This window comes from Pinus tabuliformis, chromosome 7 (assembly GCF_031772625.1).
Source record: "Pinus tabuliformis cultivar Carrire ecotype Pingquan chromosome 7, CPIR1, whole genome shotgun sequence".
Taxonomy (NCBI): Eukaryota; Viridiplantae; Streptophyta; class Pinopsida; order Pinales; family Pinaceae; genus Pinus; species Pinus tabuliformis.
Window position 1 is genome coordinate 849434764 of NC_142293.1, and position 27834 is coordinate 849462597.

The 27834-nt window shown below is 38.9% G+C and overlaps 1 protein-coding gene across 6 annotated transcripts in view; it reads left to right on the top strand.

The window, feature by feature from the left end:
* The window catches only part of LOC149250292 (uncharacterized protein At5g02240-like), a 136795-nt gene extending 115679 nt beyond the window's left edge, over positions 1–21116 (top strand). For 4 of the 6 annotated variants that reach the window (XM_089459007.1, XM_089459008.1, XM_089459009.1 and 1 more), the window contains 5 exons: positions 4848–4910; positions 19322–19495; positions 19625–19720; positions 19814–19918; positions 20479–21116. In XM_089459007.1, the coding sequence (XP_089315133.1) occupies positions 4848–4910; positions 19322–19495; positions 19625–19720; positions 19814–19891 (411 nt within the window). In that variant the 3' untranslated portion in view covers positions 19892–19918; positions 20479–21116. Of the gene's footprint in view, positions 1–4847; positions 4911–19321; positions 19496–19624; positions 19721–19813; positions 19919–20024 lie in introns of all 6 variants that reach the window. The other 2 variants (XM_089459005.1, XM_089459006.1) reach the window with 2 other exon arrangements.
* The last annotated feature ends 6718 nt before the right edge of the window (positions 21117–27834 follow it).

Sequence of the window (27834 nt, forward strand, 5' to 3'; positions counted from 1 at the left end):
CCCTTTCCCCTACCTTGACCTAGTGAGTACCTTGGAGGAGCTCCTCCCATGATTATTCGTAAATTCTAGGTCTAGCATATGCTCTTTCTAGGTCTCTTAAGTGAAGTGAAAACCCTATTTGAGGTGATAAATCATCTTTCAAAGCTTCTTGAGAGGCCTTATATCATATTTTAAATCTTGACTCTAGGCACACCTATCCTTATTGCAAATCTTGATCCTAGGCCTTGTTTTCATCCTAGGTCTTTGTTGGTGAGCCTTTAGCTTCTTGGAAGCATTGAGCATTGATTGAGCCTCTCCTTGAATGGGCTTAATGGAATCAGTTTACACATAGGTGATTGATCCTTCCTTTTTCAAGTGATTGCTATTCTACTGGGACTCGTTGCATTGGGGAAAGTCCATAAAGTGCAGGGGACATTGACTAAGGTGACAGTGGCTCTTTAACCCATTGTTGTCCCATAGGTTCCCCTCCTAGGGTCATACTAGATTGTGTGGCAATAGTAGTCTCCAAGGGTTTTGCGTAATAGAGACCCTAGCATACTATTCAATAAGGTAGGGTTCCAAGTGATATGAGATAGTGAGTTCAAAGAGCCTATGGCTAATTCTAGAGGGCTAAGGTAAGTCTTGGAGATGATCAAATAGATTCCAAACACATGCTAACTTCAAAATTAAAGATTGCTATTATAAATTAGGGTTTTGAATAAAGACAATTTACAATATGCAAAATTTATTATAACAATAGCAAAAGTAACCCACAATTAATGATAAACAATGAAGAATTAAAGATCATTTAAAGAGTAAACCAAGGAAACGATTACAATAATTTTTTTAATGGCTGAAAGTGCAATAAGCAACTAAACCCTAGACGCCAGCCATAGAAAGTTGGTTGAAAATTGCATAAAAAATGATAATTTCCATTTCTAAATTAAAAGATGTAAACCCTAACCCTATGACTATAATTTTTAAGATATTTTAGCTATTTTATGCAGATTTTGTTGTAACCTAACCCTAGTTTACCATTAGAAAATAGAAAGATTTTTAATTTTGAAAGATTGACACACAAAAACTAGTGCCTTTGTCAATCTTGGGTATATGGAGTCCAAAAGGGTGATGTCAAAGGTGGAAGACCTTGATTGGAGCGAGTAAGAGTGAGAAAAAACGCTCAATCTAGTCCTAGTGGCTCTCAATCAATTGGAGATTTAAGGTCAAGAAATACCATTCTAAGTTTCCTTGATGGTTGCTCAGTGACAAATATTGCAAAGGATATTTTAGAGTCATAAAATATGGAACATATCATGAAAGCTTAATAAAAACCCTAATTCTACAACATTTGCAAAATGGAAGATGATATAATAAAACAACACAATTCACCATATCATCACTTCATCAATCTAAGAAAATCCTTTGAAGCAAAAATATTTCCCCCAAGACAATTCGCTACCTTAATGCTCCATTGCATCGAAGAGACAAAAGAACTAGTGTGCACCCTCTTTTGTGAAAATAATGAGTGTGTGACAATTATCCTACTAAACTAACTCCCCTGTACTTATATGAGGGCAACCAAGTCTATTTAGGGGAAAATTAGACTAAAATCCCTAAAAGTAATAATTCAAGTGATTACAAGTTAAGTAGTTCACAAGATGACCAAAAAGATTGCTATATTAATGCTAAAACGTAACAGAAAGGCTCCTTTTATCCCACATTTGTGAGCAAAAGGTTCTCTAGGGATGACATCATCTTCCAATTGTGACGATCTCCATCAAAAAGGTGATATGGATGGGTCAAAGAGTGCTCCTCCATCTCCTCATCAACAAGTGTGCATCATCAAGCAAAACCCTCCTCATCATCATGTGGTCATTGTTACCCACCAAAAGTGGGTAACCCATAGGAGAATATTTTTGTCCTCATTTGACAGGTAGCCAGCCAACAATCGTGTGATGGTCTTCATATAACATTATGCCCGAGTTCTCCACCTATTGCTTTGGTCAATGCTCCCTCCCATCTAACATTCTTCTTAAAGGAAGGTGAGTCATCTATCAGCCAGTACTCTACCCATTTTGGCAACCATGTGCTTTCATTTAATGTTATGGGAATATTAGTATGGATCACGAGGCAAACTAGATGATTGACCACTCTTGATTGTATCCTTGTTTCTACACTTTACCTGGGAGGTTAGTATTTGAGACTAGTATAGTGGATCCTCCTCTGAGGCCTTATGGTTTAAGAAGGGCACTATTGGGGAGGCATTGATTGATATAACATGTCCAAGATAATCCATACTTATCACTTTCCATCTCTTTTGATTCTTCATCTCTAATATCCAGGTTGATTGTCATTGGTCATTGGGATTGGCACCCTATATCCACATCCTTGAGTCAAGGCCCCGAAACATGGCCCTGGATGTTGATGTAGTTGAAAGAACGATAAAAGCATATAAAGCCACACTAGAAAGAAAATGTAAAATGCAAAAGACTATTGGGACATATTTAGCATGTGGGAAAAATACTAGCATGAGATCTACCCCTCCCTCATTAGCCATCACCCAATTCCTCAAGCATTTAATGCTTCATCCAAAATAAAGGAACTCTTGAATATCCCAATGTCAATGAGCGAGAAACTATTACATTCTAAAGTGGTATTGGAATGCACAAAGCAAGCTTGGTCTCCTAAGCTATGCACCAAAGAAAGATGTGTCTTTAAGCAAAAGGCATATCGGAGGGGTGGAATATGTAGGTTGAGGAAAGGGGTAACTCATGCCTTCATGATTGCTCCCTCCTTACATCATGACACTCGAGATGTTTGTTTTCCATTAGCTAGTCTCATAGTTGTGGTATCTTCCTTCAAGTCTTTCCCACTCCATGATCACCTTATCACACACACCTATGGATTGATGGGTTTATCGAGCACATGTCAATCCTCTTGGGAGTTGGAAACACCTAATAGGGTTGTTGACCCAATCATCCCTAACATAAGTGAGGTAACTTGTTTACATATCTTGAGCTAGTTAGACATCTGAAGGGGTGATTTGTGTGAAGTATTGATGCGCCCTTAACATTAGATATGGTCCATTATGATGCTTTGATGGTTTTATGTCCCTAATGGTGTTGATCTCGCTTGATATTGAGAGGTTTTGTTCAGGGGGTATCACACATGCAACAAGGATCCCTTGAAGGATAGATTGACTCCTTTCTAGCCCCATCCAGGGGGTACTTTGCCCTGTTTTGAGAGCATATATGACCTTATGACCCCAATTTTTCCCCTCCAGAGATGGCCATTGGGCCATAAGCAACTTATACATGATTCAACACCGCTTCATGTACTTGTAGATGTTGAAACGCTGAGCTTGATAAGATAGATAATTTTATTAATGTCCAACAAATGACCACAAAAGTAGGTCAATGGGACTGAAGAAGATTACAATAAGTATGAATCCAATGTGGGACTCCAAGTGCAGCTCCTAGAAAATGCAGAAAATGAACTTGAGAGCTTGGACATTGCAATATTTGATGGTGTGCCTAGATGGACCTAGGACGCCTCCAAACCTGCCTTGACATTGTTTGATGGACGATGACTTGTTCTTGAGCCCAAATGAGGATGGATGTCACTGAGATGACTTTTGAGGGCTAGCACACTCTTCCTTGATGCTAACGCTTGCCTTAGATGATGCCATGTCACTCCTACATGCCTTGGAAGGGTGACATAGGCCTCTTTATGGATGACATCATTGTGGAGGAGGTGCCTTTTGGAGATGTATGCATGTATTTTGAATATCTCTTGGAGTGAGGAGCACTTTTGGACTATGAAATCACTTGACGCATTATTGACCATTCTTCAAGGATGATGTCGTGATGGAAAACATTTATCCACACACGTGTGCGCTATTTTTGGCATTTTATGATGTTTTGCTATCTCAAGGTCAGCTTGTGACCTTTGAGCTTGTAATCACACATTAATGCCCTACCATGTCTAACATTTATGTATGTTTGTGTGTTTTTTTCTTACTTTCAGTTCTTCTTTATAATGCTATGCTTCTGCCATGCTATGGAGTCAATGTACATGTTTTTTTTATGTACATTGCAATCATGCTTTGTCCCTTTGTATCCTTCCTGTTGTTTACTTGTTATGCTGCAAACTACTAGAAATCTCTTTTCCCTAGAAATTCCCTGCACGGATTCTTTCTTATTTCTGTAACTTGCTACCCTGCCAGATGCTTCCCAAGGCAGTTTTTTGCTCCTACAAGTAATTAATTTCTAAACAGATTAGGGTCAACTGAAACCTCAGCCTGAACTATGTTTCTGGATGGAGGCATTGTCTTCATTATTTCACACTGCTGGGCAAACTTGAGAACATGGATTTCCTTTCACATTCAAAGTTTAGTTGATGTGTGTTCTTAATCTCGCAGTATGTCATATAGCTCAGTGAATGTAATGGACTCCAAAAGGGAAATCATATAGATCAAATATGCCTTTTGGCATCAGAATATGGTCTTAATTTTTAGCCAGGGCACAGTGACAAGTTGTATCTTTTGTTTTCAAAATATTTTTTCGCTTTTAGGGAGTATAATGATAATTGAATAATTTAAATTATAATGAAGTTTATTCATGTAAATTTTTGGCTTCAGCAAGGGAAGACTAAACTGGACACTGAAATAGATTTGGTATTTAGAGTGATTTTATCATGGGTCGAGATTTTTAAATGTTTGTATATAAGATACTAATTCAGGTGCACATTTCTGAATTTTGGATAAATAAAAATAAAGAGCCCTTGTCTTTTTGTACTGTGGATAATGTCCAATTTTGGTGTACATGTTCCTTCTCATGTGTATTTCTTTAATGTTTGCTTATCTGCAGATGGGCATGTTGGCAGAAGATGAAAATCTGAAAGGAATAGAACATATCATTCTCTTATCTCAGGTGTGCTTTCCTTCACTGTCATTTTGTAGTTATATATGCTTGTTGTAGTCTCTGCAATGTTGTATCTCTACCCTGGACAACAGTTTGCTTGCAGTTCTCCTTTCCAGTGGTAACCTATTCGATACGTTGATACAAGTATCTTATATAGATATCTGTTTAGATCATAGAAAAGGCATTGATATTGCTTGTAATCAATATGGACTTGGAAGGTTTAGAGCTCCATTGCTTCTCAGTTTGATTGTTTTCTTCCAAGAGGTTAGTGGCTACTAGCTAGGAAGGGACTATTTTGCTGGAGGGATTCATGGGATGAGGGTATGTGGGAGTGGAAAGATTGGTTTTGTTGCCGCTTTGCTTGCACACCTAGTTATTGTGGGAAAAATCCTCAACCCCATAAGGTGTGACTTGGTGGCAAACTAAGAGATGAGGTTGTTACCTATTCCCAACTCTCTCCATTAGAGCTCTCTCCTAGTTAAAAATAAGGGGGTGGTCCCTATGAAGGTTAGTGAATGAAATGTGAGTTTCTAAAAGATTATTTTAAATGGAAAGCTTATCAACAATAGTAAATTGATTCCACAATATGAACAAGTAAGGAGATATATGAACAACTTTCAATAATTCAATCAAGAACAATATGCCATCATAGACCAATGCTTAAATAATTAATTGCTCAAAGTAAATAACAAGTACTTGCTCAATTGAAAATGATGACGAGCAATCCTGCAAAAGAGACACTGTTAGATCCTAAGTCACCAGGTTCGAGTTCGAGTTCGAGTTCGAGGACCTTGAAATTCGAATAAAGTTCGGCAACTCAAATTTTGTCGATAAAATTCGACATATAGAAATTGTATGCCTCTTACTTCAATATTAAATGTTTTTATATTCCAAATTAAAAAATGTCAAATTTACTATTAGTTTATATCTTATACTAATCTTTTACAATACTTTATATTCAAAATTACTACTTCTACTTATAATTTACTCCTCAATAAATAACAAATAATATATTGAGCATTACAATACATTTAGATTCATACAGGTTTAAAATGAATAATAATAATTTTGAATTAAATGATATATAATTCAAATAAATATTCTAGGAATTCATTATGTTATCTTAAATGTTACAGGGAAAATTATTAAAAATATATTAAATCATAAATGGAGAGAAAAAATCATAAATCGTGGTTTCAAGTTAGGTAAAATGGATTTGATTGTCATATACTTATTATAATGATAAAACTATTAAAATATACATAACGTATTTAGTAAAATTAAATATATAATTTTAGAAAATAATAACGTGATGAATATAATTATTTAATTATATAATCATCATTATATATTATTGAGAATATGAGGAAAACGAAAGTGGGTTATATTAAAAAATATATTATATGTTTTTGTTAAGCCTTCAAGTTGTAGAGTCTATGGCATCTGCAGCGGCAATGAAAACGTAAACAACCGTCAACGAAACCCGAGCCCGTCGTAGTCTCTGTCTCAGTGTCTTGTAGACTGTAGTCTCTGTCGTGCGTCTGCGGCGGCAATGAAAACAACAACGAAACCAATGAAACGGAAACCTAAGCTAAAACAGCAACACCCATACCCGCGGCGCGAAAAAAACGAATTTTAACGCATCTAAACGAATTTCAACGATTTTAATGGCGAATTTAATCGACAAAAATTCGAATACGCCATGAAATTCGAATACGGCATGAAATACGGCGAACTGGAACGAACAAATTCGAATGAGCTTGAAATACGGCGAACTTCGAATTTTATGGATTAAATACGCCGTATCCGATGACTAAGGTTAGATCAATAATGAAATATCACTTGCAAGATAGAAATGTTGAAATGTTGTACTTGTAAAGAAAGGCTAAAATAACAAGATAATATCATTCAATAATTATGAGCTAAACAACAAGTTGGTGATTTAACAAGTGAAGTAAATATTGCAAATGAAAGATCCACACTTCTTGCAAAATGCTATTTTGAAAGAAAGATAACTTGCAAATGAGATTTAATAAATCCAAAAAGAATTATTTTCAAAATGTAAATAGATGTTGCACTTGCTAACAAGATATGATTACATCAAGAAAAATGAGGCCATCCATCATGACAAGTACATAAAACAAATAAATTTGCAAGTAATTTTAAAGTGCTATAAAGTGAGTAAATTAGCATGAAATGCAATCTATCTAATGTTGAGTGCAATTATCTTGGTAAATTTTAAGCTAAATGTCTATCTAGATGTAGTCTTTCTCTTAACTATTTTGAAACAAGTCTCTAATGTGAGTTGTGGAGGGATGCCCAGGAAAAGACAGTTGAGGCTGTATTAACAATACCTCCCCTGTAATATGCAAACGCCTGATGCCTCTGGCGCTGCAAAGATTGTGACTTTGACGACTGCAAGGTCACTGTGTTAACTACAAGAGAGGGTCTATGTGATCCGTGTTAGGATATTCCGACACATAGGAAATAGTTAAGTACAACTTGGTCTAGTATAGAGTTAGGTAAAGTGTGTTTCTTTACTATGTACATTTTGTAACTTACAATCCGACGGTCACGATATGTAGTGATCCGACGGTTCATTCTCTCCTCGGTATTACCGGCACTTGATCCGTGGCTTAACACCTGATTGGTCCATGATCTCTATTTAAAGAGCATGGAGGGTCATTTGTAGGGTAATCGTCTATGAGAGAAGCATATGTAAATTTTCATTCTTTTATTAATAAATTGCCTGAAGTGGCCGCGTTGGCTCAGGCCGTGGACTGTTTCCCTCTGAGGGTTTTAACCACGTCAAAATACTGGTGTATTGATCTGTGATCTGTTTGTGAGTGGTGTCCTTTGGTGTTCTGTCTGAGGAACTCACCCTGTAAATTCCTACATGGTATTAGAGCTATTTGAGGGCCGCGTCCATTGGTGATCCAAATCTGAAGCCAGGTAGAACTGCATCCGACAACCGTTTCCTAAATCTACTGTTTCTGACTGCTTTTGGGCCGAGAGGACTGCTCTGTTGTGTTGGGAGCATCTGTTCCAGTGAGGAACCCCTTTCGTTTCACGCGAAAAGGTTTCCGGTAGCCCTAGCTGTGTCATTTTTAAGATCTGGAGGTATACAGTGTTTATTTGCAGTTTACAATCATTTTCTCTCTGTTTATTTCGGTTTCAATTTATTTAACCTTTTTTATTACTGGATTTGAACCTTTCATTTCTGCGTATGCTCTTTGCCCCGCGACTCTGTGCGATCTGGGCAAATTAGAAACAGAAAGGAAGGATTTTTCTCATGCGTATGCTCTTTTCCGCTGCGCCTTAGTGTGATCTCGGAAAATCAGAAACATTGAGAAAAATATTTAGTTTCCGGCTAAAGCTAACTTCGAGCCGTAAGGTTCGTTTCTTTTGTATTTCCGTGTTGGGTTTTGTGTTTTTTGTTTTGTAGGGAAAAAGAGCTTTCTCAAAGCAAGCACGCAACCCAAAGCTTCACCCCCCCTCTCTCTCTCTCTCTCAAACTTTTTGTATAGCTCACTTGGTCCAAAGCTAATTTATGAGAGTAGAGGTCTTGGGTTCAAGTCTCCATTTTGTGGGGGCGGATTTTTCATTTCCGCACATTCCCACACTTCGTCGGCGACTTCATCAAATTTTCTTCAAAAAGCCATAACTTCTTCATCCGGAAGTCGTTTTCAGAACCGTTTTTTTTTAAACAGCCTAATTTTTCGAGATCTTTCCATTGCAACACTTAGTTTCAGCCTCTATAGCTTCAATTTTTTTTTTAAATGGAAAGTCCATGCCAAGTTATTCTTGACAGCACCAACTACTTCCAATGGTGGTCCTACATTGTGGATTTACTTAGAAGTAAAGGTCTTTACAGAATAGCCACAGGCCAAGAGACCAAACCGAAAGATGAAGACAAGGCAGCTAAATGGGAAAATAGGCAAGACCAAGCACGTGGGTTGATAGGGATGTCTATTTCTCTAGATCTTAGATTCCATATTGCAGAACTTGATACTCCTGATGAAGCAATGAAACAGATTACTAAAGTCTTTGGAATTAAAAATGAACTTAAAGCCCATCAACTTGAAAATGAATTGCTTACATTGGACCCCAATAATTTTTCTTGCATTGAAGATTTTTTGTCCAAGTTCAAGACCCTTAGACTTCTCTTGGAAGGTGTTAAGGTTAAGAAAGAAGATAGTAGCCTTATCTACTCCATTCTTACTAATTTGGGACCAGCCTATTCTGTGTTTGTTTCCACCTTCCATTCTACAAGAGAAGCTTTCATTTCTCAAGGACAAACCTACAAGTCCCCTTCCTTTGATTCCTTTTGTGATTCTTTAATAAGAGAACAAGAAAAACTCTTACACCTTGGTCTTCTTCATCTTGGAAACTCTTCTAAGAAAGCGTTAGCCGCCCAGCAACAATCAAATCCAAAGTATCCTAAGAAGTTGTATCCTAAAAAGAATGGTCCTAAACCAAACAAGGGTCCTAAGCAATTTCAGCCTCAAAATGAAAAATCATTTCAACAAAATGATAAGACAAATAAAAACAAAGGGAAGAAGACTGATAGACATTGCAACTTTTGTAATCGAGATGGCCACTTAGAATCCAAATGCTTTAAGAAGATGGAAGCCTTGGAAGCAGCAATGAAGAAGCATAACATCCATTTGGAGCACTCTTCAACTTCAACTTCATCTTCAGGAATGACACTTTCTGCATGTGGTTGTCAAGCATCTCGGTCTGGCTATGCACTAAATGTATCTTCTTCTTCTCATTCTCATGAGTGGCTCATTGATTCTGGAGCTTCTTATCACATGGCCAAAAACAAAGCCATGTTTTCTTCTTTAAATGATTGTAACACCAAAAATATATATGTTGGTGATGATAGATCTCTTAGTGTTGTAGGGACTGGAACTGTTCATATAGACAATGGTCAGTTTAATGATGTATTATGTGTTCCAACCTTATCCTGCAACCTTCTATCTGTATATCAGATAACTCATTCAGGTGAAGGTAAAATCGTTGAATTTTCACCTCACGATGTTGTAATTAAGGACCTAAGATATCCTAGACAGATTTTAGCTACTGGCATTGCTGATGATTCTACAAGGTTGTATAAGTTTCACAACTTTGGGTCATCAAATCTTCCCTCAGTATTTGTTGCTCATAATGATGAAGTGAGCAAACTTTGGCATGAGCGATTTGGTCACTTAAACTATCGCTCTCTTCAGAATCTATGTAAAGAAAATATGGTGACAGGTCTTCCAATGGTATCTTGCAGAGATGGTGTTTGTTCTGGATGTGTACTCGGAAAACATCATCGGGACAGTTTTGAAAAACGTGCCTCTTGGCACGCCTCAGCCCCTTTACAGCTTGTGCATAGTGATTTATGTGGTCCACTTCCAGTTGCTTCATTCTCTGGCTACAAGTATTTCTTAACTTTCATTGATGATTTCTCCAGACGCACTTGGGTATACTTCTTAAAACTCAAGAGTGAAGTATTTAACATGTTCTTGGCCTTTAAGGCCTTTGTTGAAAAACAATCTGGACATCAAATTCTTAAGCTAAGATCTGATAATGGCGGAGAATATGTTAAAAACACATTCATCAACTTTTGCACTGAGAATGGAATTCAAATGCAACATACTGTTCCGTATACTCCACAACAAAATGGTGTAGCTGAAAGGAAGAATCGCACCTTAAAGGAAATGGCTAATTGTATGCTTCAATCTAAACGACTTAGTCTTAATTATTGGGCAGAAGCAATTAACTGTGCAAATTACATAATAAATCTCACTCCTACTAAGGTTTTAAAGAATATCACTCCAGAAGAAGCATGGAGTTCAATTAAACCAGATGTAAGTCACTTTCGTGTTTTTGGAAGTGAAGCATGGGCCCATATTCCAGATGAGAAACATAAAGCTTTAGAACCTAAGAGTGAAAAATGTATTTTTGTTGGATATTCTGAAGATGTCAAAGGATATAGACTTATTCCACTTAAGTCCAAAAATGTTTTCATTAGAAGAGATGTAAAGTTTGCTGAAAATATATCGGCCTGCGAGCCTAGTTCAGCGGATGTGCCACCTCTCCCTATCTTTTCTACTTTTGAAAATATTTCTTCTCCAGATGATGAAAGTGAGGATGAAACTCCTCCCCCACCTTCTCAGGATCCTCCTTCAGCTCCTCAGCTTCCAAAATGGGTCCGTGCTACTCGGGATGCAGCAGGTGATCTTGCCGGTGATCCTACAGATCAGCGACGTACACGTTCTCAGTTCGATAGAGCCTCTTCTTTACTAGCTCAAGCTTCAGTGAATTATGATCCTGACACCTTTTCAGAAGCTTCAGGCCATCCAGATTGGGAAGCAGCTATGAATGAAGAATATCATTCATTATTGGCAAATGATACATGGGATCTTGTTCCTCTACCAAAGGGACGAAAACTTGTTAGATGCAAATGGGTTTACAGAACCAAGTATGGACTAGATGGGAAAGTTGATAAACATAAAGCTCGTCTTGTTGCTAAGGGTTTTTCACAAGTTGAAGGCATTGACTACACTGAAACCTTCTCCCCTGTTGCCAAAATGAACTCTATCCACCTTGTTCTTTCCCTTGTTGCTTCTTTCAAATGGGAAGTCCATCAGATGGATGTTAAATCCGCCTTCTTGCATGGGGACTTGCATGAAGAAATCTATATGGAACAACCTATTGGCTTTATACAAACAGACTCCAGCCTTGTATGTCGGCTTAAGAAATCCCTTTATGGTCTCAAGCAAGTTCCTCGAGCTTGGTATGCCAAAATGGATAACTTTCTTTTAGAATCTGGCTTCTCTAGGTGTCATTCTGACAATACTGTCTACACCAAGAAAGTGGGCAAGTCTCTTATCATTCTTGTTCTTTATGTTGATGATCTTATCCTGACTGGTAGTGATCCCAACCTTATAAACCATGTGAAGTCTAGCCTTAAAAGGAAGTTTGAAATGACAGACTTAGGACAGTTACATTATTTTCTCGGTCTTCAAGTCTTGCAATCCAAGGAAGGTATTTCCCTTTCTCAGTCCAAGTATGCCTGTGATATTCTACGCCATTTTCACATGGAAGACTGTAAGCCAACCCCTTCTCCCTTTCAGTCTGGAGTCAAACTTTCAATCACTTGTACTTCTCCTGAAGTTGATGCTACCTTATACCGTCAACTTGTAGGAAAACTTTTGTATCTAACCCATACTCGTCCTGACCTTTCCTTTGCCGTTGGCCTTGTTGCTCGGTTTATGCAAAACCCACATGAAAGTCATTGGAAAGCAGCTAAAAGAATACTTCGTTATGTTCGAGGTACAGTTCAGTTTGGGATTCATTACAGTGCCGAAGCAGCTCCTCTATTGGTTGGTTTCACTGATTCCGATTGGGCAACGCAACAAATTACAGATATAACCATACATATAGAGATGCAATAGAAATAATACTTCATTTCATTGCTATAAAATACTGAAATATGCTTACAAACAGAAATGGAAATAAACTAGCTAGGGCAATGGTAGCTTATCTCTGAGAAGAGATGTGACAGCTACATGCCTCTGAACTGTGTTACAATGAGGTTTGAAGGCCTATTTATTGTTGAGAAACAATGGAAAACCCTAAACATCCAAAAACCTAACCCTAGAAGATGAAACGCCAAACTGTGGGCCCCGTTTGGGTAAATTGGTACATCAACTTCCTGGGGTCGTAACTTTGGCATACGATCTTCGTTTGACGTGCACAATATCTCGTTAGAAAGATCTATCTGAGAACTACAACTTTGGGAAGAGCAACATCGGTCCATGGACCCATGTTGCTCCCAGTTTTCCCAAAAAATGTCGTTTAGGGCCTCAAAACGGCTCCGGAAGTTCAGGACCTGAAAAACTGCTAAAAATAGTAAATTGTGCTACAATTAAGGAAACTGAAAAGCTGAAAGAAACAATGGTGGGGGTCCAAGTGGACTTGGCGGGTGGCCACCAATATCCACCTGGATCATTCCTCCCCCCTTAGGAATCAATGGTCCCCATTACGTTGAGTTCCTCCATGAGATGAGGAAACTTCTGCTGAACTTGGTCCCTGGTGAGCCACTTGCCCTGGTGAAGGAGTTGGCCTGCTTTGACAACTCGATACAGTTGGATATTCTGTTGGTGAGTGTGCTTGATCTATGTATCCATGATCCGATCAGTTGCAACTTGTTCCATGCAATCTGGATTTAACTCTGTGGGTGTGAGCTGTTCTGCAATGTCGGATGTGTCTAGTAATGGTGGAAAGTATGGCCGAAGGCGGTCCACATTGAACACTAGGTGCAGGCCAAGGAATGGGGGAATGCTGAGCTCAAATGCATTGTCTCCCACAGCCTTGGTAATGGTGTAAGGACCATATCGGAGTGGCCTGAGTTTCCGATAGGCTCCGATAAGGCGTTCCTTTTACAAATGCAACCAGACTTTGTCGCCCACCTGAAACTTGTGTGGCACCCGATGTTGATCATGTTGGTGCTTTTACTTAGCATTTGATTTCTCCAGAATGTCGTGGACTTACTGGCGAATATGTTGGATGTGCTCAATGAAGCTGTTTGCCTTATCTGTTTCGGACTGGACATGAGTTGAATCTACGTGAGTAGCTGCAAATGGCATGGCCACATCAATGGGACACAGTGGCTAGAATCCCAAGCCCACCTGAAAAGGGTTGTGGCCAGTCGAGCTGTGGAGAGCCCGGTTGTAGCTGTGCTAAACATAGGGGAGGCTCTCATCCCATGTGCGTGGATGCTTTGAGTTGTACATGCGCAGAATGTGTATGATCATCCTGTTGACAACCTCTATCTGGCCATCAGTTTGAGGATGGAAGGTTGTGGACTTAGTGAGTTTGGTGTCCAGCATCGACCAGAGACTGGACCAAAATGTACTGAGGAACCTGCTGTCCCGATCTGAGATGATAGACTGTGGAATCCCAAAGTGTACCCACACTCATTCAAAGAAGAGTTTAGTAGTGGCTTCTGTTGTGACATTCTTCTTACAGGCCGCCATAATGGCCATCTTCGAGAACCTGTCGACGACCACAAAAACACAGTCGTTTCCATGCTTAGTAGAAGGAAGGCCCGACATGTAATCCATGGAGATGGATTCCCAAGGTCGACTATGGGGAGGCAGCGGGGTATAGAGGCCTTGCTTCCTCATGGTCGGTTTGGCAATGGCGCAGGCAGTGCACGATTTGATGTACTTCCCGACATCCTGTCGAAGATTCCACCAATAGAAATACTTTTGTAGTACTGCCACCGTTTTCTCGACCTCGAAATGCCCAACAGCCCAACTGTAGTGTGCTTCCCAAATCATCTTGGCACGCTTGCTTGAAGGAACACAAAGGTGACCCAGGTGGCATAACAGGGCATCCTAGAGGTGAAAATCTGGAACATGCTGACCCTCCAAGAGTGTCTGGTATGTGTGGCCAAATTCTGGGTCGCTTTTATAGAGAAGTGGCCAATCAGAATTCCCGTGCCCACAAGAGTTGAGCACGGTGGTTAATGCCATGATCGGTGGTCGACTGAGGCAATCTGCAACATTATTGGTGTTGCCCTTCTTATACTTGATATTCAAATGGAACTGTTGCAGGTATGTGGACCACTTCTGATGGCGATCATTCTGCAATTTCCCTTGGGTCTGTAAGAACTGCAGGGGTCGGTGGTCTGTGTGGATGACCGTTTCCTTCCCCAAAATGTAATGCTTCCATTGTTGGCAGGCCTGAACAATGGAATACATCTCTTTGTCATAAGTGGGATACTTTCGGACAGTGTCTGAAAGTGTCTCACTGTGATATGCCACTGGGTGCCCGTGTTGAGTAAGGACTGCCCCAATAGCATAGTCAGAGGTATCTGTCTCGACCTCAAACGGTTGCTGCAAGTCTGGTAATGCGAGCACTGGTGCCGAGAAGAGGCGATCTTTCAACTCTGTGAATGCCTTCTGTTGAGATTCAGACCAAAAGAATTTTGCTTTCACTCCTCCCTTGGTGACTTGACTCAAGGGCCAAGTGATATGAAAAAATCCCAACACGAACCTACGGTAGAAGTTGGCAAGACCTAGAAAGTTGTGGAGCTCTGTCAGAGTGGTTGGAGATGGCCAATCTCGAATGACTTGGATCTTGGCTGGATCCACATGCACCCCCCGTTCATCAAATCCCAGATACTGAACCTGGGTCATGCCAAAAGTGAATTTCTTCAAATTGGCACATAACTTGTGTTGCCGCAGTGTTTGGAGAACCTGTCGAATGTGGTGGAGGTGCTCTTCCCAACTCTGGCTGAAGATCAGGATGTCATCCAAGTATACCACTACAAATGAGTTGGTGAATGGCTGCAAGATGTCATCCATTAGCCTCATGAAGGTTGCAGGAGCATTCGTCAATCCAAAAGGCATAACCAACCATTCGAAAAGGCCCTTCTTGGCTTTGAAGGCAGTCTTCCACACATCGGAGGGTTCGATTGGTACCTGGTGATATCCTGACTTCAAATCGATCTTGCTGAAATATTTTGCCCCCTTCAGTTGGTCTAGGAGGTCATCAATCCGTGGGATCGGGTACCTATTACAGACAGTGATCTTATTCAGCGCCCGATAGTCAATACAGAGTCTCCAAGTCCCATCCTTCTTCTGTACCAACACGATCGGGCTCCCACAGGGTGATGAACTCGGACGAATGTGACCTTTCTGCAGCAGCTCCTGAATTTGCCTCTTGATTTCATCGTTCTCTAGAACGGAGCGCCGATAGATTGGTCCATTGGGCAGCGACACACCTGGGGTCAGAGTTATGGAATGCTTGACCTGACAGTGCAGAGGAACCCCTACAAGGGAGGTGAAGATGTCCTCATAGTCCTCCACGACCTTGTCCATCTGTAGTTGTCATGCAAAGGGGCCCTGTCTCGAGGTCGTGGCCACTGTCTTCTTCTTTCCTTGAGGGCGTATCATCAGGAAAACAAATATCCTGGTTTTGGAAATGAGCTTACTGCATTGTTTTGCAGTAACCAAAGAGATGGTGGTAGGCAGTGCTACCTCCGGTATCCTGTACAACTTATTTCCCAAAGTAACAATAACAACACGGGGCCTTGATTCATACACAACATTCCGCTTGCACAAGCATGGTTGTCCTAATAATACATCACAAACATCAAGAGGAGCAACATCACACAATACCTCACCCGTGAAGGGCTTGATGTTGTATGGAAGGCGACACTGCTGGCTCACGCGAAAATCCCGTCCTTGGTGAAGCCACCCGATGGTGTACGGTTGTGAATGTGTTGTGGTCGGTAAGCCCAGTCGCTTCACGACCTCTGCCGAAATGAGGTTCTTTTGGCTCCCGCTGTCGACAATGAACTGTAGCGGGGAGCCCTTTACCCACATCTGGGAGTGGAAAAGACGCTCCTCCTCCTCTGGATCTTCGGGTTCCTCCTTCTGGATCTTCGTGGTGGCAACGATGGCGTTGGGCTCTGCATCGATAATCTGCTTCCCTTTGTCATTCCCCTTGTCGGGTTCTGACTCAGAGTCGGAACATGCATCTGATTCTAAAACCTTTAGCTCGGCCACCAGTGACTGCTTGGCCCGACACTCACTTGTGTTGTGAGTGGAGCTCTTATGGAACTCACACCACTTTCCCGTGTCCTTTTTCGGCTTCGCGGCGTTGTTCTTTGCTTGCAGCTTTGGCGAGTTGTCTTGGGCCGCCCCGCCTTGGCTTTGTCCTTTGTTCTGCGGTTTGGGGGCACCTTTCCCTTGCTTCGGATTCGCAGATCCAAAGTCTTGCTTCTTTTGTTTAAACTTTTGCTTGATCTTGACGGCATATCGGTATGCCGTGCCGAGCGAGGAGATGTTCAAGAATTCTATTTCTTCCTGGATGTACCTGTGCAGGCAGCCGCAGTATTTGAGTACCAAATGCTGCTTTGAATCCTTGATACCCAACTTTGTGCAAAGGGTATGGAAAATATTGGTAAACTCTGGCACGTCTTGGTCCCTTCCCTGCCGCAACGTGGTCCACTTTATGTATTGATCCTCATAGCTTCCGACAGGGTAGTACTGCTCCTTGATGGCAGTCCGGAATGAATTCCAAGTGGGTGCGGCTGAAAACAGTGAGGCCGTACTTTCATCCTTCTGCTCGCAGTAGGTTTCCCACCAGTCCTTGATGTGGGGGGCGGCTTTGAGAAGAGCGAAAGTAATCTTTTCCCAGCCGGAAAAGTCATGAACAGAAAAATACCCTTCTAGTAGATTTAACCATTTATCTACGACGTCTGCATCTATCTAACCCTGAAATATGTGAATGTCAAAGTTAACTTGTATCTTAAAGGGTGTGGCGCTTCCAGAGTAGCTGCTGGAAGTAGATGTGTTGCCCCTGGGTAGCCGTTGAAGGATCTGGGCAAAGTTGTCCATCATCGCGTTCCTTTGTCGTTCGAGGGCCTCTTCGAGCAAGATTTTGATAGGATCTCCTACCCCTCGTCTTTCTTTTCATCCGCCATGGGAGGTCGTCAGGATTTGCGAGGCTAGTCTTGCAAAAGTTCAACCAGTTCAAGCTCTAACTCCTTATATCCCGACCTCGTTGGGGACATGCAAAGAAAGACAGAGAAAGAGCAGACCGCTCTGATACCACTAATCTGGATTTAAACAGGAACACAACAAATTACAGATATAACCATACATATAGAGATGCAGCAGAAATAATACTTCATTTCATTACTGTAAAATACTGAAATATGCTTACAAACAGAAATGGAAATAAACTAGCTAGGGCGATGGTAGCTTATCTCTGAGAAGAGATGTGGCGGCTACATGCCTCTGAACTGTGTTACAATGAGGCTCGAAGGTCTATTTATTGTTGAGAAACAATGGAAAACCCTAAACATCCAAAAACCTAACCCTAGAAGATGAAACACCAAATTGTGGGCCTCGTTTGGGTAAATTGGTACATCAACTTCCCGGGGTCGTAACTTTGGCATACGATCTCCGTTTGACGCGCACAATATCTCGTTAGAAAGATCTATCCAAGAACTACAACTTTGGGAAGAGCAACATCGGTCCATAGACCCATGTTGCTCCCAGTTTTTCCAAAAAACGTCGTTTAGGGCCTCAAAACTACTCTGGAAGTTCAGGACCCGAAAAACTGCTAAAAATAGTAAACTGTGCTACAATTAAGGAAATTGAAAAGCTGAAAGAAACAATGGTGGGGGTCCAAGTGGACTTGGTGGATGGCCACTAATATCCACCTGGATCACTATGTTCCTCAAGTTTGGGCAAGAGAGAGGGTCCTAAAAGTATTTCAACCAAGCTTATGCTTGGAGGTAAATTAATTAAAGATGCAAATTAACACTAAGGATACCTAAATGAGATGCATGTGAACATTAGTGTTTTCGAAAGAAGTGTAATGAGAAGAAAAATCTTCAAGTACATGCTACCAATAGATTTCAATGGAAATGAAGTGTGAAACAATTAGTTTGATGTAAAATCACAAGTTCAAGATGTGTTGCTTGCAATGAAGTAAATTTTCTCAAAATGGAATAGCACAAGAAAATGTTTCAAGAAATAACCATCAATGACCAAAGTGCCATATGAACATGGAATGATAAAGATATTGAAGCAATATTCTCATGAACTTGTAAAGCAAAGTGAAATAGTTTAAATTTGCCAAATAAAATGCTTGCTCGAATAAAACTTGCATGTATTGTGAGTGGATTGCACAAGTAAATGGAAATGGAAAAATGTAAACTAATATCAAGCATGTGCTAGAAAAGGAAGAATATGAATGCTATGTTGATCATGCATGAAATGAAATTAGTAAGTGCAGAAAATTAGAGCAACTATCTAAAAGATTAGCCAATCCACAAACCAAGTTTCTCCCTCTAAATGGAGAGAAGGGATACCATGGGAAAAATTCCCAAGCTCCCACAAAAGAAATCAGCCTTTTTATTAGATTAGTTACAAGGAGATGAGAGCCTGTAAAGGCCTTAAGCAAGCTCAAGGAAAATCGTTACAGCAGGAAAATCTCTTAGTCTTTGAGGTACTTATGGTTATTTAAAATACATTTTAATTTATAATATTAAATACTTTACACACATTTGCTGTATCACGGTAATTTTTTGCCTCATGTTTCTACTGATATATGTGTATGCTACAGCTCAACGTGAAAGAAGCCTATATTTGGCTTGTATTTCTGTTATTATTCAAAACACATAGAGATGAATTATGAATATTACTATCCCCTCATCTACAGAATCATAGCTTGTCAGCAATTGGCCTATCCAACCTCTTTTTTTTTTGTCTTCCTTTTGTTATTATATAATGGGTTTCATACATCATTTCTCTTGATTGGTTAAACTTTTATGCTTTATGACGGTGCTCTGTAAGAAATCTTCTTGATAATGGAAACCTGTGTTTTTAAGAAGGGTGCAGTTGGCTGTGCTTAGAAGTGGTGGTGGCATTCAAGCTTTTATGAATGAAAAAGCTAAAAGGTTAGCTGAGGCAGATGAGATAGCTGTTATAAACTCAGGAGTTCCATACACAATAGTGAGAGCAGGTTCATTGCAAGATAAGCCTGGCAATCAGCGTGGCTTCAACTTCAAAGAGGTTAGCTAGGTTGAATTTCTGTTTTGAGATTTTGTGGAATGTGATGAGACTCTTTCAGTAGATTTTTAGCTCCACTGCACCAGAAAAACCAGAATATTAAGTGCTTTCTGCTGAAACTTTTATCTTCAGGGTTGTGCTGGGAATGGAACTCTTAGCAGAGAAGATGCCGCAGCAATTTGTGTTGAGTCACTCGATTCCCCTGCAAAAAAGGGACTTATATTTGAGGTAGAATAGCTTCCATATGAAATAACAGTTCCGTACTTATGTTTATGTAACCTATACTGCATCTGTAGCTAATTGTGAGGATTGTCATTGTAGGTGGTTAATGGAGAAGAGACGGTACAAAACTGGAACGAACTTTTCAGTTCATTGGCTAACAGTGGCAATCAAGAATGAGAGATATTTGCCTGTTCACATAGGAAGGTAATAACAGACAATGGCCTTAAGGCATTTTTTAATTTTCATTCTTTTATCTAACTGCTCTACTTAGAAGTCTTGATGAATTGTCTTTTGCTGAATCTGGATGTAGAAACCCTTGTCCAATATAAAATTCAGGCATTTCATCTTTGCAAAGATATCTACGGTATTTTGAATCAAGTTGTTATCTCTGGTTTAGGCTTTAGCAGATATCTCAGTACAAATTATATATTAGATGTGATTAGTGTTGAAACTATGATGTCAGTGTGTCCCTTCTCACATGAAACATTTAGAGCGTTTCCTATAAAACCAGTGGAATTCCTTCTTTCTCCCATAAAACAATTTTGGAACATGTCCTGTAAAAGTCAGTATCTCAATTGTATTCTGTTGTCCAAGCCACAAGTTTGCATTTATAAATGCCTCAAACACATTGCAGCAATCTATTTTTCACTATATTCCAAATATCCTTGGACTTTGTGAAGAAGTTTCTGTGCAGTATTCTTATAGCTTAATTGTGCGTTATTGTAGTTTATTCTGATAATTCCAATGTCTCTTATTTTCCATAGGGAAAGATATTTTGAGTTTCTTGCATCCTACTCGAGTTTCTCCACTTCAAACTTCTTTGTACAACAAAGACTGGTGCTATTGACTTGCTTTGAACATGTAGAAGATTGTTGTTATACTTTATTACGAGATATAAGATTCAGCAATTGCTCGTATTAAGTAGTTGTTTACTTCCTTCTGAAGTGAATAACAATCAAATACTACGATTCACTTGCCAGGGAACCGTTGAGAAAGCACGTTTGGGTACTGTTACGCAGCACAGTGCTTCTTCATATTGAAAAGTATCTCATGATATATGAAATAAGGTAAGCATAGTTCCCAGGGTAATTGAAAACCTGATTCCACTTTGGATGAAACGCTTGCATGAGCTGATTAAGCCTGTCTAACATTGCGACTGAACACCAATTGAGCTCCTGCCCACTAATTGGAACTGAATGCCACCTATGAATTATGATGGAAAACATAGTTGCCTCATCTCCTTGAGGCTGTGTGAGACTTAAGGATATCTTATGTGACAGGTCAGATGATCTTCATGATCATGTATGCATATTTACATCTGCTGTTGTGTTGAACACCATTTAACTTCAAATGCTTACTGGTGCATTTTATGGCAAAATTATGGTCACGTGACTATTGAGAAGTGCATTTTGGCTGCAAGACAAAGCCTATAAGTTGTTGTTGAATACAATGAAATGCTTAACTGACTTGTGTTACTTGCAATAGGAACCTTATATGCATATCATTAACATTCCCATATGATTGTCTAAATATAATCAGGGGTTATAGCTCTGATGGGTAGCTCAGTTGGTTGAATCCCCCTGCCAAGTCTTTGGCCCTCTGTCATGAGGCGACAGAGGCGTGGTTTCAATTCTCTTTAGGTCCATCAGGGTCAGGCTCTGACAGTTGAGTTGACTGGGCATGCAGCCCTTTTGGTTGGGCCTGCCTAGGGGTGTTGCTAGGGAAAAAATTATAATAATCAAGGGTTATGTTCCTATCATAGGTAGACAGAATAAGTTAGAACCATTGTAAAAACCATCGCAACTATCATTTATCTGGTTTGTTATTTCATCTGATTAAATGAATAAGCATGAATAATTGAATAGATCCGGCTATTTATTTTATCTGATTAAATGAATAAGTGAGTAACATAATAGATTTTAGATTTCACCAATTGGGTTGTAGTTCAATGGTGAGGGCAGTAGCTTCTGAAGCCACACCCATTAGGGTTCCAATATCCTTGAGAGCATGTGCTTAAGCATTGCCTCTCGCTGGTTTACCTGCACAGGTAGGTCACTATGTGTTTTATGCCAGAGATGCTTTTTATATTGGGAAATAAATGCATTTCGTTCCCCATATGTTTCAAACAACATCCATATAAAGACATCTTACTTCATCATCTATAACAGATGAAGATAGTTACAAATATGTAATTTGAATAGTGTGGGTTTAAGGACCTGTAATTCATTGTGCATGCTTAGTGCTATTCCCACTTCACTAATATCCTTAGGTTTTCTCTTTACAACTTTGATCACCTTTCGTCTCATTGCTGATCATGGATTTTCATGTAGTAAGTCATTTTAAGGTTGTTTTGATGATCAAAATACCATATTTTCTCATAATTCTTTTTGAAAAGACTTTTAGAAAGGGCTACCAGCTTCAAATATATTACACACAGAAAATATGCATCATTTGCATCGTCAATGCATCTAGAAGTTTATAGCCACATATAAAATTAATTTGCCACAAGTGAGATGCGAATCTAATAACTAGGCATCAATGCATATGTAAAATAGGGGTTCATTAGTCGTAAAGTTGTATAGCCATGGTTTGGTTCCAAATGATGTTTTCGTATAATTATGTTACAGCCTTGCATAAGAATTCTCTGCAGATGTAAAGCCAACTTTTGTTACTCTAATGGACCATTATTTTGCTCACTGATGATGGACATACTACACAGTACACACTAATTAACATTTCTATTATACATTAAATAGCAATATTACTATATACTTCAAAGAAATCTTCTAACAGATGAAGATAATTAGGATTTTCATGTAGTAAGTCATTTTAAGGTTGTTTTGATGATCAAAATACCATATTTTCTCATAATTCTTTTCGGAAAGACTTTTAGAAAGGGCCACCAGCTTCAAATATGTTACACACTGAAAATATGCATCATTTGCATCGTCAATGCATCTAGAAGTTTATAGACACTTATACAATTAATTTGCCACAAGTGAGATGCTAATCTAATAACTAGGCATCAATGCATATGTAAAACAGGGGTTCATTGGTCGTAAATTTGTATAGCCATGGTTCGGTTCCAAATGATGTTTTTGTATAATTATGTTACAGCCTTGCATAAGAATTCTCTGCAGATGTAGAGCCAACTTTTGTTACTCTAATGGACCATTATTTGCTCACTGATGATGGACATACTACACACTAATTAACATTTCTATTATACATTAAACAGCAATATTACTATAAACTTCAAAGAAATTACGTTGTAAATCAATAGTAATACTCTACACATTCAATGACAACTATACTACATATTAAATGTCAATTGTAATTGTACCTAGGTCGATTGATTGTAGGCAATGTCGTCCTTAAGCAAGACAATACTACATTAAGTAGGCTAGCTCAAAGAAAATGCATGTGAAATCATTGACCTGCTCTCTTCCTATTAAATGCTCATTGCTCTCATTATTTGGGATTATTTTATTCATAATAGACTGCTGGCCTAAATATGAAGAATGATCTGTGATATCTTCACATAGAAATTATCCTCATACTTTCATTGTACTAGTCTCACTACAATGGCTTGGTTTTTCAGTTTGAACACTGCAAAAGTCACTAGTGGACTTGGATGATGTATTTTATTTTTATTTTATGCTTTGACTTTATTTTCCCTCTATCATTGTACATCATTCATAGGGAGCCTTGGTCACACTTGATCTGTTGAAGAATGTATCTAGTGTCAGTCTTCATAATTGTATTTGAGTCCTGATGTAATATATTTGTCAAAAGAAAGGAAAATAAATTTTATTATAAAAAGAAATTGACTTATTAAAGCATGGGTTTCATGCTTGGGTCAATGGTCATTAGGTCAAAGCACCCATTGAGTGCTCTAGGATTTTTATATTGAGTCAAAGTCTAAGTCAATGTATTCTAGACCCTTCTTGGGCTATTTAAAGTCAAGAAAGAAAATTATTTTATGTGTCTTGTCTATCCTCCACCAAGTCGGCTTCCTCACTTAATAAGTCGGCCTCAATCTCATCATGTCGGCCTCAAAAGTACAGACTCCAACCACTATATATAGCAAAGATACTCGACTTGTTTTGGAGTGATTCGATTCATGAAGATCATCTGCAATTTGGACATCAAGAAAGGAATGTGAAGGGGTCAAATGGAAGTATTCTTGCATCTCTATAAAGAAACTAATATAGCGAAGGAGGGAAGGATCCTTGGAAGATGAAAATTCTGTCTTTTATGCAACTACAAGGCCGAAGGTTCAGACCTACTTCATAAGTACAAGTGCAGGTTGAAATTCTTGAAGGATCAGGCTCACGTTGACTTAAAGCAAAGAAGTTAATGTATGGAAGCTAAGTTGGTGGAATGAATTTATGTCTTGGTCAAAAGGGTCTTGGTTGTATCAATCTGATTTGAATATTTAGTGGAAGAGTTTGATTGGGTTTTTCCCTCCTTAGGGGTTTTGCCCTGGCTGAGTTCCTACATCTTGTGTTCTCTTGTTGTCTTTGAAGTTTTGGCAATTGTCTTGATGATAAACATATAATAACAAAGAAGAAGAAGTAAGAACTAATCACAAGAAATTGTCAAGTAAAAGAGAAATCATTTTAATAAGAAGCCCTAACTATGTTGCCCTAGATTTCTCAACATGGTTTCAGAGCAAGGTTCATTTGTGTAAGGGAAGAAAGAATGTCAACTAAGGCTTCAAGACAAGAAGAGGAACCAAGTATCCTAGGACCGAGCTCCTAGAGGAATAGAAAACAAATTATAGGCACGACAATAATCCCTATTCAAAGAAGTTTCAAGAGGTTAGAAGCACTATTTCAAAGGTTCGAATAGATGAGAAGACAACTCTCTCAAGGTCGAGCTCCTTGAGCTAGAAATCGAAGTCCTAAGCATCATCCTTGTAATCTGAAATCTCTCCAGAAAAGGGTCTGGAATTCTGTGTATCCTCAGAAAATCCAAAAATCTTTTGTGTCATCTCTATAATTCAGAGATCGAATATAGATTAATAAAGTCTCTCCACTCGAAAGAGTCGAAGACCGAATTAGTTAAGGGTATTAAAGGCTCTATTGGAAGACCTGTCATAAGGTTACAACCAGCCTAGAAGAAGAACCGAATCTCTTATTACTAAGTTCGGGCACATGTATATACATTGGAAGGCCTTATGTAAAGATTCAACCACCTAAGAGGAGTTTTGAGCATAAGTATGTTTGAAAGACTTGATTAAAGCCTCTATCATCCAAAGGAGCCATTAAAGCCTACATAGAAAAGGATCCAAGACTGAACTTGACCCATCAACTATACGCAATCACCATGTTTGGAATAAATTTACAGTCCTTACGGCGGTAGAGAAGTCGAGACTTCTAATCAATCACAAGTATATTGTTGAAGGGCTTATAATAGCCACAATCATATTGGAAGAAGGACGAAGAATCCTTTCTATTGCAAATCAAATTAGTTCCGAAGTTTGTCATTGATCTAAAAGTCACTATAAAGGAAGGATCACAATTTTGGGCATAAGTGTGTGTGCACAGTCATATTCAAGGAGGACTGAAATCTATAGACATGTGCATCTTGAGGAACTTGCCTGAATTGTTTGGAGATTCTCTAGATCTGCCTCAAAAGGCACGTAAGTCCTGTACATTCATCTTGCAAAATTAGAGAAGCCAAAGTCTTGCAATTGAAAGAAATATCTATCTGAAGTCTGCACAGTGAAGTTAGAATCCGATTTTGAAGTCTCCTCAATGTTTGACAATCTCATCACCTACAAAATTGAAGCAAAAAGTCATCCAACATTTGAGGGACCAACTCGAAGAAATCAAGTATTTTTTATTTTCTTTTCATCTAACACTATGACTACAGTTTGTAAAAGAGCAATAAGCTCAATGGAGCATCAAATCTTCAAGCATAGAAGGTTGAGGTATGTAACATTGAGGTATCATTTGTTAAAAGGTTTAGCATAAAATGCTTTAGGATTTGGTTACGTTTATGTTCTTAGGATTGGCTTGAAGATTGTTAATATTTAGGATTATAAACCCTAGATAGAACATATATACTCTTATTTCTAACTCATGATATCTAGGGCTTGTAAGTAGGACAATGTCCCTAGAGCTAATTAAAGTTTGTACTCAAAATCCCTTGTAATCCATTCAAGGTAATCAAAACCCTAGTTAGACATTATGTTATTGTACTTGTATATTTTGTTTGTGCTTGTCAATAAATAATGCATGGATATATTGAAGAAAGAAAAGTTGGTACAAATTGACTCATATAGACCATGAAGATGCTAAGAGGGAGTCCTTCAATAAGGAAACCATACAAGGTTTGTAAAAGGATCAACTCCAGGTATGTCTAATACCATAAGAACTTCTTCATTAAAGGACACGATCATTTTGAAATTTATTACTAACTTTCTTATGTTTAGGTTTTTGAATTGTAAGGATTCTTGTTAGGGTGATTAATCATTGGATTGAATCTACCTATCTCATGTTTAATCATTTTTGTGAAACCCTAACCTTTAGGGTTCATTGTAAAATTCTAGCCTTTTGATGCTTAGGGTATGCTAATGATGAAACCCTAGTCCTCTTAGGGTTTGTTGATAAAGTTTAGATCTCATAGTAAAATTCTACTCTTTTGATGTTTAGGGTTTTGGTAATGTTATGGTTGTTGAAGAATGTGTAACTAGGTTCGGTCTTCATAAGTGTGAAATGTATTCTTGTAAATAATAAAATGAAAAGAAATTATTATTAGACCATGGGTTTCATGCTCAAGTTCTTTTATTTTATAGGTCAAGCACCCATTGAGTGCTTCTAGGGATTGTAGAGTCATTGTCATACATTGAAGACCCTATGGGCACATTATATCTTGTAAAGAAAAAAAATTATTTTGTCTTTAAAGTGTTGAAATACATCCAAGATCAAGTCATCCTAATGAACTGTCAAGTCGCCCTACATGAAGAGCCACATCTCCCCCTTGGAAGAGCCTATATATAGAGATGAACTCGTCCTCCATTCTACACTTTCACTCATCTCATTCTATGAGAAGAAGAGGAAGAGAAGAAGTCGAAGGAGAGGGTACGAAGAAGAGGAAGTCGAAGAAGTCAAAGTGCTTGGGCTAGATCTCTCTCTCTCTTAAGAAGGTCAAAATTAGGGTTTTTGCACTGGGACTATCTTTGGTTCGATCTTGGAAGAGGAAGAGAAGAAAAGGCAAGCGAAGGTCTATTAGGGTGTCTTAGTAGCCCTAAGCTCAAGGAAAGACAAGCGAAGGAAAAAGAAGGTTATTTGAGGGAGATCGAAGTCTCCAAGAGAAGTAGCAGCACTTGCCGTGAGTCAGAATTTTGGATCTACAATGGGAGGTCGAAGTCTCTATAGCTGGAGGCCGAGTTGATCTTGATCTTGGAGGGTATTTGTCTGAGTCACTACGTCATGGTATTTGTCAATTGAAGAATCTATAAGAAGAGAAAAGATTTATGGGTTTTCCCCTCAAGAGGAGGGGTTTTGGCCCTGGCTTGTAGCTTATATATTGTGTCATTGTTCTTATTGTTTTGGTAGTTGTTTGATGTATCACACATTGTAATAATAAGGAACAAAGCTAATAAGTAAAAAGGTAACACAAATAGTTATCAAGTTAAGAGAATTAACCTACTTACTGCCCTATTGAATTCTCAACATGGTATCAGAGCTAAGGTTATCTAAGGGCATCATGAAGATATCCTCTACGGTGAAAAAGTTTGTCAAGAACATTGCAAGCCATCTCAAGAAAGGCATTAAGGAAGCATGGAATTTCTTATTCTCTACAAAGAAGGTATCAATCAAAGAAAGGGATGAAGGTCTCTTCTCGGCTCTCTTTAACACATTTCAAGATGAAGACATTTGGGTAATTGACAGTGGTGCATCAAGGCACATGATTGGTCACTCCAATAGATTGAAGACCTTATCAAAAGGAAAGTCCGCTTATTCAGTGGAACTTGGAGATAACAAGAGCTATCCTATAAAAGGCATTGGATCAACCTCCATAAAGCTGGAAGACGGAAGCAACATCCACCTCAACAACATTCTCTTTGTTCCAGGTTTGCACAAGAATTTACTTTCTATTTCAAGTCT